Below are 21,221 nucleotides of genomic sequence, written 5' to 3'. Positions count from 1 at the left end.
TGATAGAAGTTACTTACTTTTTATCCAAAACAGATTTTACAAATCTATTTTTTTCAAGAGAATAATAAATATCTCAGATTCTGTAAATGTACTGAGTATTTTGGCAGAAATGTACTTCAGATGTTTGCAGTTAAACATACTTATTTTTTAATTTGAGTATATAATTAAAGAAAACCAACCACTATCAAGAATTTCATAGTTATTTCAAATAGCTGAAAAGCAAGACAGTACCTTCTGTGAATTAATGCACCCAAGGAGTTCTGTTGGTTAGACTTCTAAATGTAAAATTACACATGCCTGAGGACTGTATCTTTATGCTTTCACCTGTTCAGGATGCTTGCTTGATGATGGGCTGAGTACGTTCCTCCTGAGATAAAAGGAAGGAAGAGTTATGCAGGACAGAGACTGAAATTGGGTACATTGTGTTTTTACCCAGTAAAGCAAGTCTTGTTTAGAAGGAGGGTTTGTGAACTTTAGTAGCCTCAGTAAAGCAGTAGTTTGAACTTCAAGTATCACGATACTTCATTTGTGTTAATCATGTTGACATACAGGATCAGATGAGGTTTGACAAAGTTTGGTATTGCAGCCAACTGATATAATTAGACTAGGTCGAACTTTCAAGAACAGATTTGCCCTTTCCCATAGTTGTGTGAAGTCAGACCAAGTACAGGAATGTGATGATTTGCCATGTAGCTTTGTTTCACAAAGGACCCGTTTCTTCTAGAAGTAGTGAGAAAAAAAACATTGCAGTGAAAAGAATAAGATTCTGAGATTTCATGCAGTTTTGGCTTTGAATTTCTAGTCTTAGGACTGAAGCCAGCTAGTAAGGCAGCCAGCTAGTATGTGGGCTGCTACCATGTTAGCAAGAGCCAGGGTTGCAAATCAGTGTTGGTGAAAGTGCACCTCAATATCTTCCACCAAGTTGAAAGGCTGTGTGTATCTTGTGTGAGAGAGGCCACGACACAATACAGCAGCCAACCCATTCAGCTGAATACGTACTACTTAAATATTTAAAATTATTTTGGTGCATTAAGCGATTCTGGCTTTCTCGGAGATTGCGTTTCCTCGTGGAGGCTGGTACGTGCCCTGGCGCGGCTGTGAGCTGAGCCCACCCACGGTTACCTGGTGGGTTTGTAGGGCTGTGCTGTACGAGCGATGCGCGTGGGGCAGTGGCAGCACAGGGAAACGCAGGTTGGGACTGCTCAAATGTAAAAGTTCAAGCAGACTGAAACGCGACTTTCGGGCTCTGCCAAGTAAAATGCGGGACACCTGTTGCAAGCCTTAGAAAGAAAATTTAGAGCTGATCTATATGGTGTTTCAAAACAAGCAAATTAGTCTTAGTTTGCATCATTTGGAGCAAGACTGTGTATATTGAGCCTCGTATTTCAGAATAAAATGCCTTGTTTCAATTTTGCCTAAATTATTACTCTTACTAAGGTATATTAGGCAGTTGGACAAAGGTCCCTTCCATAATAACTGAATTATTCTATTCAATGTATTGATTAAAGAAGACTTTTGGGAAGGCAGGTCAATTTTCAGTTTCCTGCATGCCAATGTAATTTCTGAGGCTATGTGCATGGTAGGAAACTTCCCTCCTTTCTTCAGAAGGAGTTGGGCTGAACAAATTTCACTGCCTTGGGCTGAGTCCTGACTCCTCTCCTTGGCCTACTCAACAGCGTTTCTTAAATCCCCAGCCCCACATTCCTGCCTTTTGTAACATTTGTCCTCTATAACCACGGAGTAACAGAATATGCTTGCAAGAGAAAATGCAATGTCAGTCAGGTACATGCACTAAATATCTCTGTATTCAATCTCAGTTTGTGTCAGGTGAAGCTAGGCAAGAAGCTTTCGGTTCCTCCGCCTGGATAATGTCTAAGAAAAGTGGTCCCCAGGAGCCTCAGGGCTCAGGTGGTGCTTAGTGGTCACTTCAGACCAAGCATGGGATTAGGAACAACCCCTTCAGGGCTGGAATTGTTTAGGAGCTCACTCTGATGGGCAGCTTCTAAAGAGCAGGAAAGTCAGGGAGAATGTTTTAAAAATACTCGCACTTTACTGAATGCAGAAGAAGCATCTGGTACTAAGTGGTAAATTGTGCTGTCATGGATTTAAATGAAAATATCCTGTTTTTCATTGCAGGCATCTTTTCCACAAGTCCTGCGTAGACCCCTGGCTGCTAGACCATCGTACCTGCCCGATGTGTAAAATGAATATTCTAAAAGCCCTAGGGATCCCGGTAAGCGCGTTGCAGAGCAGCCGGTCAGGGCAGAAGGGAAACAGCAGCTACTTGAGTAGATCCCTAACCCTTTGCCCTCTGTTCCCATCTTACTCTTCTTGCTATGTTATTGGTTTATTAAGGGAAGTACCAACTGAAATGTCTGATTCTACCTCTCTCCTGCACTCTGCTTTTATCAGCAAGGAAGAGTGTGTGTATGGGGATTGGTTGGGTGTTGGGATTTGTGTGATTGTGGTTGCCTGCTTTGTGTAGCAGAGGATTGTTTACTGGTGTTTTGGTGGATTTATAGGTCTTTCACATAGCTTTTGTTTGTGTTTTAAATCAGGACTGGATTTATTTTTTTAATCATGCTCTCAGTTCAAATCTCAAAGCAGAAGGTCTGCAAATAAAATTTTCCCTGCTATACTAGTTGAGGACAACTAATTGCTTGTTCCGGGGAGCCAAATCTTTTTTCTGTTAGATTTCTCTTAAAGTCTATCTGTAGCAAGCTCTGTACTCCTAATTCCAATTAGGGAGCATTTCTCCCAGTAACTAAGCATGTGGCGGACCACATGACATACAAGAAATTGTTAAGCTCTTTGTTATTTGGAACATTCAGATGTGGTTAGAAGCTGCCAAAGCAATTGATCTTTTTAGGTTGTATGGTTACATTCAGATAGTGCATGTCCTGTCTGCCATACAGTTTCCTAACTGCAGTTATCGCAGAGATCAGGGCCTTCTCCAGGAAGAAGTGAGTCACGTTCTCACACCATGCGTGAACTTCATGATAGTGAAGTTCAATACTGAAACACCACCGGTCGGTGCATTAACAGGTGCTGTAAATACCCTCCCCAGTTACAGATGGTGACATGCCAGCTTACATATGAGAAAGAGCTATATAAAGTAAAATAGCTCCTGCCAACACGGTAGGGGAGCTGATGCAGCCATACCCCAAGAGTTCATTTTCATGGAGACTAAGAAGCCAAGCAGGTTGCTGCGGAAGAGGTTCCACAGCAACTGGTGAAGTATGTTTTTACTGAAGTAGGCAGACACGTTAATCAACCTAATATAATCCAAGCTAAAAACGCGCAATGGGAAAAATGAAATAGAGCATTGTAGTTAGGATAATATGTCATTACAGTTGGGCTACTTTTTCTGCTAAGCATGTATATTATCTTTAGAATATTAAAAGATGATACAACTGTTAAATCAGTATTTGAGATGTCAGGAAACGTTGGAAGGAAGGCTGGCTCTGCCATTCAGCATCTCTGCGCCGAGGCTTAAAGACAGAAATTTTTCCCCAGGTTCCATGTCTCAGTTCACAGGCCTGCCAGTGAGCAGTTAGCCAGGATATTGTTCCACGGCTTTCTTCTTGACCACGCAGGACCACACAATTTCTGCTCTCATGCTGGTCCATTCACATTTTTGCCCAAGCTTGTCATTAACATGCTCTTCATCCAGCTTCATAATCGGGGAATATAGGCAAATCAGACTTCCACTTTTTGGAGGCCTGCCGTGAGATGTTAAGGTCTTTCCAGAAAGTGTAGTACCAGTAGTATTTACATCCAGAATACGGCTCTCACTGACTTCACTGACAGCTGCTGAAGGCTAAGCGTGTCCACAGGCTGTCTGAGGCTGGGGACATCGAGGGGAAGGGAAAACATGCCCAGAGGCCATGTGTAAAGGTTTTGGTTTACATGACTGGCTTTTACTACATATGAACAGCTCTGGTGTTGCAGGTATAGAACCTAATTGCCAGGAACAATTTAAAGTACCATTCAGTTTCCTCAGCCATCGTTTCTCTTCTCACAGCTCCCCGTCTCATTCTCTCTGTACTGCAGAGCAGAAGGGAGATCCATCGTGCTCCCCTCACTGAGAGCTTTCCGTACGGAGCTTCTGTGGAAATAATTGTACTGGGCATGTAATTAAAGATACTGCTGTAACCAACATAAACAACTGGGTCAAATTAAGATTTCAGAATCAGCCTTAGTGCTAGTCTGTCTGAACACTAAAAATCAAGCGCTTGGATGTTAATGTTCCACTAGCAAAGTTTTAGAGGATTTCATTGTATGACTTTCTGTATGTGGTGGGTTGACCCTGGCTGGATGCCAGTTGCCCACCAAAGCTACTCTATCACTCCCCTCCTCAACTGGACAGGGGAGAAAAAATATAAGGAAAGGCTTGTGGGTCGAGACACGGACAGGGAGAGATCACTCAGCAATTACCTTCACAGGCAAAACAGACTCAACTTGGGGAAATTAGCTTAATTTATTACCAATCAAATCAGAGTAGGATAATGAGAAATAAAACCTAAATCGTAAAACACCTTCCCCCCACCCTTCTTTTCTTCCCCTCCCCACCAGCGGCACATGGGAACAGGGGATGGGGGTTGGGGTCAGCTCCCCACACCTTGTCTCTGCTGCTCCTTCCTCCTCAGGGAGAGGACTCCTCACTCTTCCCCTGCTCCAGTGTGGGGTCCCTCCCACGGGAGACAGTTCTCCGCAAACTTCTTCAACGTTGGTCCTTCCCCACGGGCTGCAGTTCTTCATGAACTGCTCCAGTGTGGGTCCTTTCCACGGGCTGCAGTCCTTCAGGCACAGACTGCTCCCAGCGTGGGTCCCCTGTGGGGTCACAAGTCCTGCCAGAAAACCTGCTCCAGCGTGGGCTCCTCTCTCCACGGGTCTGCAGGTCCTGCCAGGAGCCTGCTCCAGCGTGGGCTTCCCACGGGGTCACAGCCTCCTTTGGGCATCCACCTGCTGTGGCATGGGGTCCTTCCCGGCCTGCAGGTGGATATCTGCTCCACCGTGGACCTCCCTGGGCTGCAGGGGGACAGCCTGCCTCACCAGGGTCTTCACCACGGGCTGCAGAGGAATCTCTGCTCTGGCACCTGGAGCATCTCCTCCCCCTCCTCCACTGACCTGGGGGTCTGCAGGGCGGTTTCTCTCACATGTTCTCACTCCTCTCTCTGGCTGCAGTTTCTGTGCCCCAGCAACTTTTTTTTCCCTTCTTAAATCTGTTCTCCCAGAGGCACTACCACTATTGCTGATGGGCTTGGCCTTGGCCAGCAGCGGGTCCATCTTGGAGCCGGCTGGCATTGGCTCTGTCAGACATAGGGGAAGCTTCTGGCAGCTTCTCAGAGAAGACACCCCTGTAGCCCCCCTGCTATCAAAACCGTGCCATGCAAACCCAATACACTGTAAAAATTTCCCTAGGCTGTTCTAAGACAAAAAACTGAAAACAGCCTGCTCCATCGTTTGGAGGAAGCATACTGGCTCCCACCCTCATGGATCATCGGTTAGGTTCATGGAGGGAGAGCTGCATGCCAGAGCCTTACCCCTCGAGGTGACTTACGGTAGGAGCTGTTGTCCATGGGAACTGGGAGCAGGTGATAGCCTTCGTGTCAGGGGTTTTCTCTGGCTGACAGCAAAGGAAGTGGGAGTCTAAGAGCATCTGGTAGCTTGGGCGTTAAAAGTTCCTATACTGTATCAGTTGCTTCTCTTCCTCTGTTTTCTCTGCCTTCTCTTTCTACAATATGCCTCAACTCCCGTCTGTCTCTCTCCCACCTTGTGCTCTTTCCTGCTTCTCCTCTGCAGGAGAAGCCCCTCCTGCCCAACCTTTATCCTTCTGAGCTCCTGCCCTGGTGTCACTGCCCGTGCTCCCTGCTCAGGTCGCAGGACCTGTTCTCTACCCACACAGAAACTGTGCGTCCTCACCCTTCTCGCTGCCTGGGGTGGGCATCGGTCCTGGGGGGTGCTTTCTGATGCCACCATGAGCTTGCAGGCACCATGTGAAGCCCTGTTCTCTTTGGAGAGTGTAGTTGGCAGTCCCGAATAAGCCACCAGTCTCTATCAGCACGCGTGAACTGGTATTTTCACAGGCTCGTTAGCTTAGCCAGATGTCAGTAGGCTGTTGTGGGAAAGGACATGTCCCTGGAAGAAGCTGTAAAGCTCTAGGGCTTCTCAGTGAGAGGCGGCAAACACTTCTGTAGAGTGGATAAAGCAAAATGCCATTCCTTAAACACATTCTTGAGTCTTGCTGAGCCATCTTAGCTGAAATTTCCACACACAGAAAAGCAGCCTGAGGCAGGCAGCAGTCTCTGATGGGAGACTCGAGCTCAAATTTGCCAAAGTCCTTTTGCAGGCTTTTACAATGGGTTGAATGAGGAAATCTTACCATAGGCAAGGCTAATAAGGGTTTTTTTCCTGCCAGCTGCATGTTTGTACTATGGTTGTTATTAAAGAGCTGGCTTGCGTGACTGTGGATATATTGTGCTTCATTTAGCAGGAAGACCCAGAATTTTCCAGGAATTGATTGGTTAAAACCCAAATATCTAAACGTTTCAATTCAGTTCACATCTAAACTCTCCATTTACTTTGTAACAGAGTCTTCAAGTATTATCTGCCCTAAAACCAGATTCCCCAGGCTGCTACGAGGCACCAAAATGACTGCACTCATTTTCACGGTAGCCGAGCACCCTAGCATCTCTGCTTTTCACTGTGGCTGTCTGCAGCTCTGGAGGATTATTAACTAACTATTTATCAGCAAATGGTTGGCATAACCTTTTCCGCTGTCTCTTTGCTGGTGAATTCAGCTCAGACTATACCTCTTTTGGCTGTAATAGTTGAAGTGAATTATCAGTAAAAGTGCCTTTCGCTTTGAAAGAGTTACATTGCTATTGGGATGATCATATCGCAAAAAATAGTTTCCCTCTGCTTCTCCCCCTTTTCTGCAAATATCTGCTGGATATGCAGACAGCTGCATTTTTGGCAGCAGATTGGATGACTTGAAGCTATTCACTAAGAGCCTTAGCCAAGCCCTCAGAAGTCAATACAAAGCCTTCCCTTGACTTTGGTGGAATTGTGCCCTCAAAGTACTTACATGCAGGGAATGAGTGAAACCGATATAATTAAACTTAGCAAATGTATCTGGGTCACTCTGACAGCAGAAGCCATAATGTATTTTTTTCGATCAGTATTTCATATCATTAGTTTTATAGTATGCTGCTTAGTTTGGGGTATTTTTTCCAACTAAAATGATTCAGGAGTAAAGGGATTAATTATATCGAGCAATGCTATTTTTGCATCTTTAATGTTTGGGTTGGCTTTCAATTATAATCCCCCATTTTTAAAGGTTTAAAAGTTAGTGATAAAACCCCATTCTAGGAATAACTGGAATCAGAGCAAAGGATGGACAGCTGATCCCCTGAAAAAAATTTGAAATAGTTTTTCCTAGGGTAGAAAAGAAAAAACAGGCTTTTTTCTTTAAGATACACTGCTATGAAAGCCAAATTTAAGTTAAAAATGAAATTCTGAAAGCATTTGTTACAACAGCTAAGGGTGAGGGAAAGAGTGAGAGATCTAAGGAATAATTTTAGTTCCAAGTCCTACAGTAAATGATTGGTATTTTACTTAGAAAAGTACAGGTTCAATGCATTTCATTAAAACCTGGTATAGCTAAATGTGCCTTTATCCCAGTTCTGAGGAGCTCTCACTGCTTGTAGGTTAGACTGGAGCCAGACAATGACAATTCTCATTTTTATCCCAAACTTCAGTTTGTGGATACAAGTCACCTGAGGATTGTTTAAAATGCCTGCCTTTTTCAATAGGAACACTTGTGAAAAAATATTTATGATGTGGCAACACTCAGACAGGGAATGCGCGGGAAAAGAGAAAACATGGCAAGTTCCTGGTTCTGCAAAAAATGTAAGCATATGGTAACTTTATATGCCTGAGTTCAAAGGGATTACTCTTGCACTTAAAGCTTACCCTCTGTTTAAGCCTTTGCTGTATCATATTTTGCTTAGTTTCTAGGTGCCTGCTGTTGAGATAGGCAGGTAGTGAGATTTTCAAAAATGCCTTAGCAAGTGAGACAACTAAGTGTGGCAAAAATCAGATCCACAGAGCACAGTACATTTCCTCTGAGTTTAGCCATCCAGACGTTGGATTTCCAGTCTAGCAGCTTAAGCCCGATCTCTGCTTAGTGTGAGCAGTGGGAAGGCAGAGGAGGCAATTCATACCACTTACCTTAGGGTGGGATGAATCACACAGTGAAATTGTCTCAAACCGTTGAAGGTAGAGGAAACCTAAGTAATGGATCCAGAGTAGCTGTCTGACTCCTGGACAATAAAGATAAACGGAAACAACTTAACTTTACATTTCCTAACTTAACAAGGTATCTGTGTAATTGCAGCTCAACCTTGCTATGTCCCCCTGTCATTTTGGAAGCTTTGCACCCTGACACACAGCATCCTCCTTTCTAAATTAGCCTTGGTTTTGTTACAATATGTTAAAACTTCAAAACCCAGTTCTTGAAATAGCTATGCAAACAAGTTTTCTCCATGCCCTGGAGAGAACTAGACCTGGTTCTATGGGCAAATGGCGCAAGAATCTGTTTCCTCTTAGAGGAAAAAGAGCTTTTTTACTCATGTGTTTGTCACCAATGTTTATGGGGAGCTTCGTAGAAATCACTGCTGTATGAATGGGAGCATCAGGCTTATAACAGGCCCAGAGAAATCGAGGGTGCAAACTAATCTTGGACGTAGTGTCTCTGGACAAATGATGCTCTCTGCTGCCCAGTGCCCACTTGAAGTCTCAGTGCTCTTTGTGAACAGGCACTCAGTGCTAAGGATACTGTGCAAAAGGTGGGCACCACAACCCCCTCTCATTGCTTCCCTACAAAGTCAATGGAAAGGCAGCCACTTGACTTGAAGAGCTCGGCTTATTCTGGAGGTGTTGGTGCGTTCGCTATGTAACTGTAAGAGAGAAGTGTCTAAATTCCTCAGAACTGGGTTCCATCCTTGGTGTCTCTGAATCAGAAAGCAAGAAAGACTATGTGTCGAATAACACTCTTCAAATACCTGTTATTTCTTGTTTGTTTCCTTTCTCGTAATTTTATTTTGTAGGAAATACAGCATTAGCAAAGGAAAAGATCTTTTGATGTTAAAAAACTTATCTTATAAACAGCTTTAGCTTCTATTTTTGCACCCCACACATAGATGCGCCCACAGGCAGTTCCCTTGAATTCCTATTCCTGAAAGCTCTGATATCAGCTCTATAAAATGTATATTTAGGGAAATGATAATCATTCCCCTTCAGCTACTGTCTCTGTTTACATTTGTAATCTGACTCAGCAATCTGCCTATGCTGAGCAGATCATATCAATAAGTGAGTTACTCTTTTAATGTGCACTCTCCCAAACCCTTTAAAAAGTATAAATAAGAATATTTAGAGATTGTAGCTGACACAGGTTAAAACTGAGTATTTCCAATGCAAGCTTTGGGTGTCTCTTGCAACAGATTGTATTAAGAAGTTTCAAGTACATGAAAACAAACAAACTGTGCGTGCTAATTCATCGTATGTTGCTATTTACAGTACTGAAAGAAAGTGAAAAACCCTAAAGAAGTGGGAACAGATAAATTAGATCTTTTTACCAGGTAAAAGCTCAGTTTTCTTCTTTTTCTTCCCATTAGCCAAATGCAGATTGCATGGATGATATACCTCCAGACTTGGAAGCATCCATAGTAGGACCGCCAACCAACCAGATAACGGGAGCCAGCGATATAACTGTGAATGAGAGCTCTGTAGCCCTGGATCCCCCGGTGCGGACTGTGGGAGTACTACAAGTCATCCAAGACGTAGATTCCTTTCCCCAGGTTGGGGAGGGTAACTTCACATCAAGCAGTAAGTTCCTCTTTCTGGCAGAATTTGCACTGAAATAAATGTTTAGAAACCCAAATCACAAACCGATCTCTAGTGTGGGGAAAAATGGCCTTTGAGGGTTTTTCACTGGAGCAATGGCTTTACTTTAAGCCCAGCAGAAATCTACAGGGCAAGTAAATTTAAATATCATGTCATTCTGCTGTACTGCAAACACTTCCAGCCTGTGTGCAAATCAGTGTGTTGAACAGCCAACTCTAATTGGAGTCCCCTGCATGGACAGAACAGGCTATTTCAGTCAACACAAAACAATATAAACTTATGGTCATCTTCAGATGCTTGTTTATAGTAAGTGATCCCATCCACCATGATAACCCGCCATCTATCACTTGGCTGCTTTGTGAAGCAGATTGGTGCACGTCCTTTAGCCTGTCTTTCCTCACTGGGCTACATGTTACTGTGTTGAAGTTATTCTTACTTGCGTATCATAAAATAAATAGTGAATGCAGCAATGTTTTTTACTGCCTTCAGTCAAGAAAAAAAAGAATGCTGAATTCTGGTTTTTCCTTTCCTTTATCTTCTCACATCAACTGAAGCTCATCTGGTTATTTATTCATGCTTGAACTTCTCATTTCAGAGGGATTGATGGTCAGAGTTCCTGTACTTGAAAACCTGAGCATAGTGAAATAGCACTGCCAATTTGTAAAAAAAAAAAAAGAAAAAAAAAAAAAGGCAGAATTTTGGATGTTTTCAATGTGTTTAGTTTTCACTTGTTTAAGGGGCACCATTTGAACCAGTAACTCTCAAAATGTCTGCATGTCTCTGTTCCTAAAAATGATGTTCTTTGTTGAAAATCTACTTCTGACAGTTTAAAAAGAATGTTGTCAGCTGTTTTGAGTGAGGATTGTACTACTCTAAAATTCTTATTTTTAGGTAAAATGGCAGATCGGTAGAAAATACATATCTGTTTTTATACCAGTTGGTGTATTAGTATTGACAAGACTATTGTAGAAAATCATCAGATATGCTTGAAGGGAGGTAGAAGAATGTGATAAAATATAGGTTTGTATATGCATTCAGCGTAGGTCCTGGAAAAAATTACACATTTTCAACCAGTTCTAGGTACTTCTATGGGCCTGGGCGTGAAAAAAAAGGCAAGTAATAATATGATCTGTAAAAGGGAGGAAAGCGATGAGGGGACTAGGCTGAAATGATTTTACATCGGTCTCCTTACTCCGTGAAGAGACTTGATAATCGCATTTTCCACCATATTGCAGCCAGTGTCATGGCAGTGAAAATAACTTCTGGAAACACTGGACTTGCAGCCCTAGCCATGACTGACCCAGAAGTGGATTTTTAAGTTCTCCCTTTGTGGATTCGGTACTGATTTGAGCTTTGGTCCTTTTATGGTTTAAGTCGTGGATCCATCAAGGGGTGAGCAGTGAAGTTACAGGCCCGGCTGTCATCGTGGCCAGCCTGTCAGCTGGCGGCGTACGGCGTGCTCAGGCCTCCTGGAGTGCTGGCAAGAGCTGTTCAAAACGAGATGTTATTTTGTTCCTTTGAGTAATTGTTTTTAAATGCATCTGAGGCTAATTTAAACCGTGAGGGAACAATTTTACTTCGTGGTGGTACCACAGTGTACCTAAAGGCTGAGCTAGGCGCTGGTCTCAGCCGTACCCTCGTAACGCTCTGGAGGTGAGTAGCTCCTCTGACAGGTGATTGTCCCTGTCCCGCTGTTCTTTACAAGGCCCGCTATGGAATTTGGGAAGGAGGGCCGTGGTGTGCCCTTTTACGCCCACAGCTGCATGGCACTTGCTGAGAAGAGCTGGCAAAGCCCAGCGCTTGGGGTAGTCCATGCTTTTTCATCCCAGGATCTTGGCACGCCAAGAAGCGGTTCTTCTGGTTTGTCCTCAGGGGTAACAATGGTGTTGAGGTAGCCAGGGAGCACAAGAGCTCCGTAACTCTCCAGCCGCTCTCTTCCCCTCCGGTTTTGTTTCCAGAGTCTGCAGAAGGATCAGTGTCAGTCCAAACACATTTGTTCTTCATTTTCCAAATTGCCAGCTAAGTAACTGGGTGAAAGAGTTGCTCTGAGCAAGCAGAGCACTGCAGGGCCTGCAGAGATGCTTTATTTTGCCTTGGTGCCCTCTGTTTTCCCCCTTACCTTTAAAAATTATTGGGCAACAGACCCTAACATGGGGCAATCCTGAGGGCTGACAGCAGAGCCCATGGACAAGGAACTTGGACCAAGACCAGTGGTCTGTCCAGGCACATGAGTAACGAGGCAGCAAACCACGGAGCTTCAGGGAGATCTCCATCACCTGAAGAGGTTGGCCATGTGGTCTGGGGAAGGGCTGCAAAAAGGCTTTTTCCCTGGTTATTCGAGAGAGGGAGAAGAGAGCAGGGAGGGGAAACTGGCAGATGGCCTGAGCCTCATACCGTCACAGGGGTGGCTGGGGACCCACTGCTAAAAACAGACCTTTCCAGTTGTTTTGTGAGGAAAGAGGAGTCCTAAGGAAAGTTCAAAGGACCTTGGGAGCTTCCAAACCCTGGTGTGTGCCTGCCTACGCTGTGCCTGTCACACACAGGCACTCAGGGAACTCTGGTTTAATGCTTGGTTAGCTGTTGTCACTCAGCCATCATTGATATGTAGACATGAATCTTCAACTGCATTTCTCATCTCAAAGTGGAACACAATACTTGAATATTAGTCAGTGGTAGGTGTGCAAGTTTGCATGCTGTCATCACTACATCCAAACTGGTGCAGTTTGCAGTAGCTCCCAGAAACAGAGCCGTTCGGTCCCTTTTTGCAGCCGAGCTGCAGCAAAGAAGAGGTCTTTGGTTGGGAGTTAGGGGCTGAGTTCCAGCAGTGGTGGGAATTTGTCCCTCCAGTTGCCTTTGTATGGATTTAGGGTGTTCAGGCACTCTGAAAGGTAGAACTTAGCATCTTGGGCAGCCTGAACTCCTAAGCTAGTGAAAGGGGAACATCCAGGAGCACTGTATAGTTGTGGTATGAAATCAAATGCTAACTAAACCAGAGGGCAGCTGTAGGCTAAATAACTGGGTCATAGCTGTCATATAGATGGGCTTTATAGGCATTGTGCCTGTTTATTGTATTCAGGCATTGTATTTCTCATTTCCAGAATCCTCATAGTTACACAACTGCAGAGCTTGCTGAGCGTGCCCTTTCTGTGAACTAGCCTGCCTGGGAATTTGTAAGCGATGACGCTGATTGCTCCTAGGAATCTTTGCTGAAGTTGCTAGGTTCTGGCCTCTTTATATAGCATTAGTGACGGGAACATACTCCAAGGCTGAATCTGTGCTAGTTGTTTTTCTTCCTCTTGTTATGGAATCTGTGCAGACTGCCTCCTTGACGTGGCACCCTTGACCCAGCACTGTGAGTCCTTGCATCCCTCCTTATTCCTGGCAAAATTCAGTGGTCCAGGAGGTAAAGGACTTGCCACCTTCTTTCCATCTACTTCTGCAATACTTTTTGCTTAATTGTTGTTGCATCCTTTTGGTTTGTTGATTAATCATTCTGGTATTGTTGTCTTGGTTTGGGTTTAATTTCCCTTTCTGTGTTTCCAGTAAGTATTCAGAGCCAGAAGAGCTCCCACAGTGTGTCTGGAGGGAGGATATTTCCAGAGTACTGTTCACGTTGGGTGAAATTCTGTCTCCATTGAAATCTGGTGGCAAAGCTCCCACCCACTTCAGTGGGGCCACATTTTCATTTCTGGAACTCGGCCAGTGCGTTTCTTTTTATTTCTGTGTCTATGCTCAGCAGACATTTCCTCTTCCCTCCCTCCCTTTTTCTCCCCATGCTCCTGAATAGATAATGTCTTCCATGGGACCCTGGGCAACGTAGCGTATTATGAACATCTGGATGGGACTTCATTTGGGGGCCCATCCCTAGAGTTCCTTGCTAAACCAAGCACTCCTGTGTAGTAGCACTGAGCACTTAAAAATGGACCATCAGTTTCTCTCAGCTGGGTTCTATCAAGTTCCAAGCCTTCATCAAGTGCCTTAGGTGTATCTACAGCCCGAAGTCTGTTCAGTATTTACCCTTAGTGACTGCTCTCTGTGGTGGGATTTTGTGCAGTATCCTGGGATAGTATCTTGTAATGTGATATTTCTGTAATGAGTTGCTGAAAATGGATGGATGGAAAAATTGAAAAACTGGCATTGGAAAAAAAAGCGGGGAGGGAGAGGGTGAAAAAATTGTGTGAAATACATAAGAGTTCATCTTGGCTGAATTTCCTGCTTTGACCCTATTACTTTTCAGCTCTCCAGAGGGTATGAAAGAAGATAAGCTAAGGATCTTTTTCCACAAAACGCATCACAGCAATCTGTGTTGCCTAATTTTTAGTAGTGATTTATGCAAAATGCTAACATCTTCAGAAATTTCAGCACAGGTGGAATTTCATGCTCTGCAGATGATATGAGTGTGAGCTGGGCTTGGCTAAGATCTGAACTTTAAGAAGCTCTGGGCTACACCAGCTTTGGAGGAGTGGAAGGGATGGGATTTGAGAAGGACATTGCAATATTCTTTGGGTCAGGCTCAGCTGGGATTGAATGATATGGTTAAAAAAGGTAGTTTTCTGGGAAACTTGTATGGTGACCCTTGCAGGGGAAAAAGTTATATCATTCATGGTCATTCATCTCCCTCAACCTTTGTGGCCCTTGCTAATTTCTGCAGTAGATAATGTGCGCTGCCTGAGCCTTTGCCTTCTCTTGGTAAATACCTCTATTTTTTCAATTTAGACAAGCTTTTATATTCTCTTCAGCGGGATGTCTCATCACACTATGTTAAGGCCTCAGAAATCCCATCAGCACTGTCTCTGTAGTTGGAGGAAGATCCATAAATAATTCTACTGCAAACATGGGCAGGAGTTTTAGTATGGAAAAACACAAACTCTCCCCCAAGTTGTCATATCACCTGCAAAGTCCACCAAGTTTGGCAGGCTGTACAGCAGAGTGGGCAGTCTAGAGAATACCAGCAGTTCCTTTTCTGTCTCTCATTTTGTTCTTTCCCTAAAACCCTGCCAACATATAGCTCATCGTGACTGTTAGGACACTTTCAAGTCTCTCTGATAGCTCTTCATTAAATCTATTAATATAACCTCTCAAGTAATTATTTTGATCTGTGTATGTCTAAAATGTCTTTGTGAAGAATAATCAGCCTTTGCAAGTGGATGAAAGTGCACGATAAGAATCTGATCCTCTGTTGTCTCGCAACCACTTGACTGTTCCTCCTTGCTATTAATAGGGGGGGGTTTAGACAGAATGTAAAGGGGGAGGAAAAGGTGGGAAAAACTCCCTAGACAGTAGTTAATACGGAAAGTTATTAACACTTGCATTAGCACCTAACGCTGTCCTGGAGACAGAATACTGATGGGACCTAGTTAAAGATTGAGCAGATTGGGTCCCATGTGCCTGGAGTATGACATAAGTCCTGGTGGCCCTATTAAAAGCCTGTGCGGATGTTGCACTAAATAGTTATCATGGACTGAAAATTCCAGTGAGCTGAGGTCCTAGATTCATTTTGAGACTCACACCAGTGCCAGCATAGCATTGGTGGTTTGAAAGGCCAGCAGTGGTTTGCAAGAGCCACCAAGTGAAACATATCTGGCACTAAAAATGTGCTCTGGATTATTACATACACCCACAAGACGCCTGCCAGGCTCCATGAATGGACAGTGAAGCTCTCCTGTTATAAAACTGCTCTTCCTTTCCATATGTTAAGATGTGAGATACAAACAAAGTGTTTCTGTACAGCAAATTGCAAAAAGGGATGTACAAAAATGCTGTGAAACAAGGAGCAAATTTAAAGTCTAAATTTTTGTTTGTTTGCTGTTTCACATCTGCTATGTACATTGACATTGTGTACAGAGCCAGGATGAAACCATCGGTTCCCGAATCTCCCTTCTTCCCTGCAAACACACAGAGCTGTGTCTATGTTAGTCTGGCCTAACCTAGGATGCCAGAAAGGCTGCAGATCTTAAGTAACTTGCTTAATAATTGATTCTCAGGAGAGATTTAGAAGAAAATATTCTCCTTCTAGTAGTGGAAGCTCCATTCGTAAGTCTGTCTCTACATATAAATGCTGTGGCAGTTAGCAGCTTGCCTCTCTCTGTCCCAGATTGCTTGTTCCTGCCTCTGTGCTGCCCTTCTGGTGTGCAGCTACCTTGTGAGGCCAATCCAGAAGCTAACCAATTTCTTCCTGGTCTTTTTTTTTTTTTTTTTTTTTTTTTTTTTCATTTGCATCAGTTCCCTGATCCAGAAGTAGTTGTGCCAGTACAACAGGAGGAAAGAAATGTGGAGCACAAGAGAAGAGAGGGACATATAAGCCAGCTTTCACAACACTATTGCCAAAAGCAAGCACACTATCTCAAGCACAACTAGACCCTACACAGCTGTCTGTTTTGCCCCAAAATCAGGATAAACAAATAGGCAAAGTAAGCATGATGTTTCAAATCTCGTTTGAATGCTCATACCTGAGTATACAGGCATTTTATTAATGGTCAGTGAATATGAGACACATAAGGGATTTATTATCTACGATGATGAAACTCAGTAAGGAAAAGTGTCATTGTAAAAACTGCGATGGCGCACAAGCATGTGCTTAGATGTATCATTTCCAATTGCTCTGAATGTGCATTGCATGCGTGCAGGGGAAAAGGGGATCTGAGGACTGGGATCAGTGATAACATAGCTTATATCTTTATTCTTCACCGTCTTAAGCAGACAGCTAGATAAGACATTGAACAGCAACGCTTTTAAAGCAAAATGGACAAACAGTGTAGATTAAAATACAAATCTGAACTGCAGAAAGACCAGATGACTTAATACTAGCTGATCTCTTTGATTTATACTTGAGAATGAAAGCCTTGCCTTGCAAGAGATGTTCAGCATCTTGCATACAATCTGCTTGATTATTTAGGACTCATTCTCGCAACTCTAGTGTTTGTGGAGTTTTTATTCTCATCAGCTTTTACAACAAAAGCCTCCACTGAAATCATCAGGAAGTGCTGTTTAAGATACAATGTGCTACTGTGATTCTGAATCTTTTTTCTGAGAAATTCAGGAACAAAGACAAATGGGAGACACAAGGATCCAGCTTGGAACAGCACCTGACAGTAAAAATTAAGAAGTAAGACTGAGCAACTGCTTTCTAGCCAGGCAGGCAGAGGAAAAGCAAGATTCCAGGGTCAGCACTGCTGGTTGTTGCTGCCATTATTTCAGAGAAGCAATGCAAAAGTAATGCTCTCCTGTACTGCGCAGATGCCAGAGATCCCTACCAGGGTCAGGCTCTGCTGTACACAGATAGTAACCGATGGACCTACTTCTGAAAAATTCCCAGGTAAGAGCAGATTATAGCAAGCAAACAAATCTATTCGATTTAGTGGGAAAAGACAGTGAAAAGGTGGCTGTGCCTATGGGAGAGTAAAAACACGAGGCTGAGGCACAGGAGACAGTCATAGAAATAGTGTCATTTCTGCAGCAGTCACCCTTGATTCTGCTTGCATGTATTTTGTTCTGGTTGCTTTGCTTCATAATGGGGTGTACATTTGCCTTAGTGCTCCTATAGCGTCATGACCACTTTGAAGGTAACTCAAATGAAAGAAGTAAGCCAGGCAAAAGCTCTACTGATGTACCATTTTCAGTCGCTAGTATATACGTTTTTCTCCTTATTCATCTAGGCTTTGAGTCTGTGAACATGCAAGAGAATCATTTGCACATGGAAGCCATCTGGTTTCTCACAAGCATTTAAAGGATCATGTGCATACTTACACCTGTACTTCTTGTGTTGTAGGCAGCTGTTTTGATTTCTCAAAAAGGATGAGAGAGTTGCATTTAGAAGCAGATTAAGTGAAAGAGGAGTGTGTGCCTGTACCTGTGTAATACTTTTTGTATGATAGATAAATAGTCTTGCAGGAGACGTTTCGCCTGCAAGAAGCATCCAAAACTGCTCAGCTTTAAGTTTTCTCCAGATTCTTGTAGGGGCAACAGCTCAGATTTCCACATATAGTTACTAGTACTAACTATTTCAGCCTAGACAAAAAAAAAAAAAAAAATTGTATTTGCTCATAAAATACCAGCCAAGTCCTACTGTGTTTTTGAAACAGCTCTTTCTTTTGTTACTTACCTCCAACTCCAGCAGAAATTAGGGTGCTTCAAGGATCCTTTAGGGTTACCACAGTAACCAGGTCACTTCATCCAGAAGTGAGAATTTGCACTAAATCTTTAGTAATTGGACTTACATCTTTATTGTTCTGGATGTGGGCAATTTTAAGTGAAGATAGTGCCTGAAACTGATGCTTTGAAACTGATAGGCTGGGTGGAGAAACTGTCTTATGAGTGTTTATAGAAAACATGAATGATCAGAAGAAAAGTAGGTAACAGGTCAAGCCCAACATCTGAGACGAAATATCCAACTCCTGGCATGAGCGTTAGGAGAGGATTTTCTCCTGTCTCAGAGCCTGTGGGCAACGGGAGAGGTGAGTAAGCCTTCACATTTAGGGATGCTAAAAATAGGAACCACATGGTTATATTCTAGCCCAACCAGATGCCATCTTTGCCAGTCCAGTGACAAGGCTGATATCCTGAGGAACATACTCAGGCTGTACTCAGCACAGTGCACAGTAGCATCAGACTTGCATTAATGAATATCTGGGCTTCCAAAGCACCCAGGAGATCTACGATAGAATATCCACCCAGCTTGGCCTTTTATTGTGACTATCTTTTGCAAGTGCCAATACCATTGACTGTTCTTTTCATTTTAACTCATGTTAACATGATCTGAGGCACTCGGAGAGTAAGAAAGAACATATGCTCTGTTGTGGCAATAATTAAACCGTATGTTAATATACATATTAATGTGCAAAACAACTTACCTGGAGATCTCTGTGGTGAATTTCTGCTCTATTTGCCACTGTATAGCCTAGCATAGTGCTGTAAGACAATGAAAACCATACTCCTACAGGAAAAATGCATAGAAAATGTATAGAGCAAGATACCACTGGGGAAGTCAGAATATGAAAAGCACTTAGCTAAAATAGCTTTATTAAATCATAGCATCTCAGTGGGGAGAAAAAGAAAAAAAATCACACAAAGGAGGTTTAAAATCTGCCAGTTCCTTATGCAAGTAGTTAAATAACGCAATGTTTTCAGCTGCTAATGTTTCTTTGGGTGACAGCCATCAAATGTGGTATGTCATGTATTGCCCAGATTTTCCCCCCGTGTGTATGGGATATTGAATTCAACTGAGATCTTGCTAAACTGTATTACTTTTTAATAATTGCTTTTTGAAAAGGTAGTGGCACCAGCAAATTGTCTTCCTGTGCCTGAAAAGCTATCAGCCTGTAAGACCAAAACAGTGTCAAAGTAGGAGATTTTAGAAAAATGACCCTCTACCAACCTGCTCTGGGAGATGTAATATGTGCTCCCAGCTGCTGAGTAACCTGCAGCCTGAAGATACACTTCAAAGGAAACAGTTTTGAAGAAAAGCGATGATGGAAAGATTATATTTTCAGTTGTTCACCCTCAAAAGTGCCTTGTTAAACTACCATAACGGCTGCATATTCCACAGGGTGGAAACAATTACGTTTGTTTGCAGTAATTCATTCCTTCTGACTCTCTTTAAATTAATCCTTCAGTTTTTGGCTGATTATGAGTAAAAGATGCAAGTCCACTTCCCTTGTAAAAACTGAAAATTTACTGTAAATTTATATTCAGTTTCTGAAAGGCCTCTTTCCAGACTAGATAAATAACGTAACAATATTTTAATCTTTAATTTTTTCTAAAAGCTCCTGAGGTCTAAATATTCTCCTGGAACTGCCTGGGAACCTTCTGCAAACTACCACTTTTCAATGAGAGGAGTTGGAAGTGAAGAACTGGAGTGGAAAAGGAAAGGCAAGAAGGGGTTAAAACTGAACTTAATGTCTCAAAATTTTGACTCCAACTTTACAGTAGTGTTCCCACAGGAAATAATAATGAACCAGGGCAAAGACATTTATATTTTTTCAAGTTATATGATTGGTTTCCAGGTTTTCAGAGACCTTTTGTTATTTTTACTTTTCCAGGTATGTATTGGTGCATAGGGTAATATCTTTTTTCTTCTGCCTCTCTGAAGAATGTGAATGCTCAGAACTGAAAAGAAGGTGGAAGGGAAGTATATATTCACCAAAAAGATTGAAAAAGAGACAAAATGCAGAGAAGCAGTGTTTTAAAATTACTCTGTTCTGATTTGAGTTTCACTTGTAGAGCGTTAGGGAGGTCTTGATGGTTGTGGTGGTGTCCAGGTGACCTAATGAACATATTTTCTTGTATAATTCCAGCTGCAGTTTGTTGAAATTTACATTGACCTTTCCCCTCCACTGGTCCAAGAAGAAACTCTGAAAACGGATGTCTTGGTCTTGGCCTTTCTCATGTTCTCATGAGCATTTCAGCAAGAGTCCCTGGTAAAAGCAGTGGCTTGGAGGGGATTTTCTGATGCCAGAAGTTGTTCACTTGAAACTCGGTTGTGACTGCAAGCTTATTTGAAAGGAAATGCTAAGCAGCCCTATAATTATATAGCCTAAGACCAGTTTCTATTGTTGTCCCTACAGGGTTTCCTACCAGCCAGACCCAGGCCTTCAAGGGCACTTGGCCACTGAGAAATTATCCTGGGTGCTAGGACTGAGGTGCCCTTTAGACACCTTTAGTGGCCTTTAGGTGAGATCAAGTTCCCTCTTTAGTGTTAGCCTTGCTGCTTATTGTCCTGGTTGCCCCTCTCTGGGTTTTAATTGTCACATCGAGCATTTTGTAAGCAAGTAAATGGAGCTCACTTTTTTTGTGATGTTGCTGGTGTGAACCATGAGGAAGGAAAGCAAAAGGAGATGTAGTTAAATAAAGAGAGAGCGTGCTTGCACTCCTGCTTCAGGCTGGTGAGACAAAACTGTTGGTTTCACATCTCGGGTCAAGGAGTCAGGTCGAGTAAAACTGTGTTATGTTCTTTTTCATAAAGGTTCATTTTGGGCAGAAAGGGAGACAGGAAGGAGACGGGATCAGAGAGAGACTCACATCAAATTAATTTTAAAACTTTAACTCAAAATGCTTGTTTGGTTTCAGTTTTTGTAAAGGCTGATTTTTTTTCTTCTTCTTCTTCTTCTTCTTTACATAAGGCATTTTTATAAATGTATTTTCAGACAAGATTTGAATGTAGCAGGCCTGGCCTGGCAGATCAAAGATTTATTTTTTAATGGGGAAAAAACCAAAAATGTTGAGCTATTGCAGCATTGTCAAAGAAATGTTCCAGTTAAAAGGAGATTGGCATCAACTGATTTAAAATTTCATAAATGAACATAACAAGGGATAAA

The 21,221-nt window shown here is 42.8% G+C and overlaps 1 protein-coding gene across 1 annotated transcript in view; it reads left to right on the top strand.

The window, feature by feature from the left end:
• RNF150 (ring finger protein 150) overlaps positions 1-21,221 on the top strand; it is a 120,685-nt gene that overhangs the window by 83,546 nt on the left and 15,918 nt on the right. Inside the window, exons 5-6 of the mRNA XM_049814693.1 lie at positions 2,137-2,233; positions 9,681-9,891. Coding sequence (XP_049670650.1) covers positions 2,137-2,233; positions 9,681-9,891 — 308 coding nt within the window. The remainder of the gene's footprint in view (positions 1-2,136; positions 2,234-9,680; positions 9,892-21,221) is intronic.

Source organism: Accipiter gentilis, chromosome 12 (genome assembly GCF_929443795.1).
Source record: "Accipiter gentilis chromosome 12, bAccGen1.1, whole genome shotgun sequence".
Taxonomy (NCBI): domain Eukaryota; kingdom Metazoa; phylum Chordata; class Aves; order Accipitriformes; family Accipitridae; genus Astur; species Astur gentilis.
Note: the sequence above shows the minus strand (reverse complement) of the source record. Positions and strands in the feature narration are given on the sequence as shown.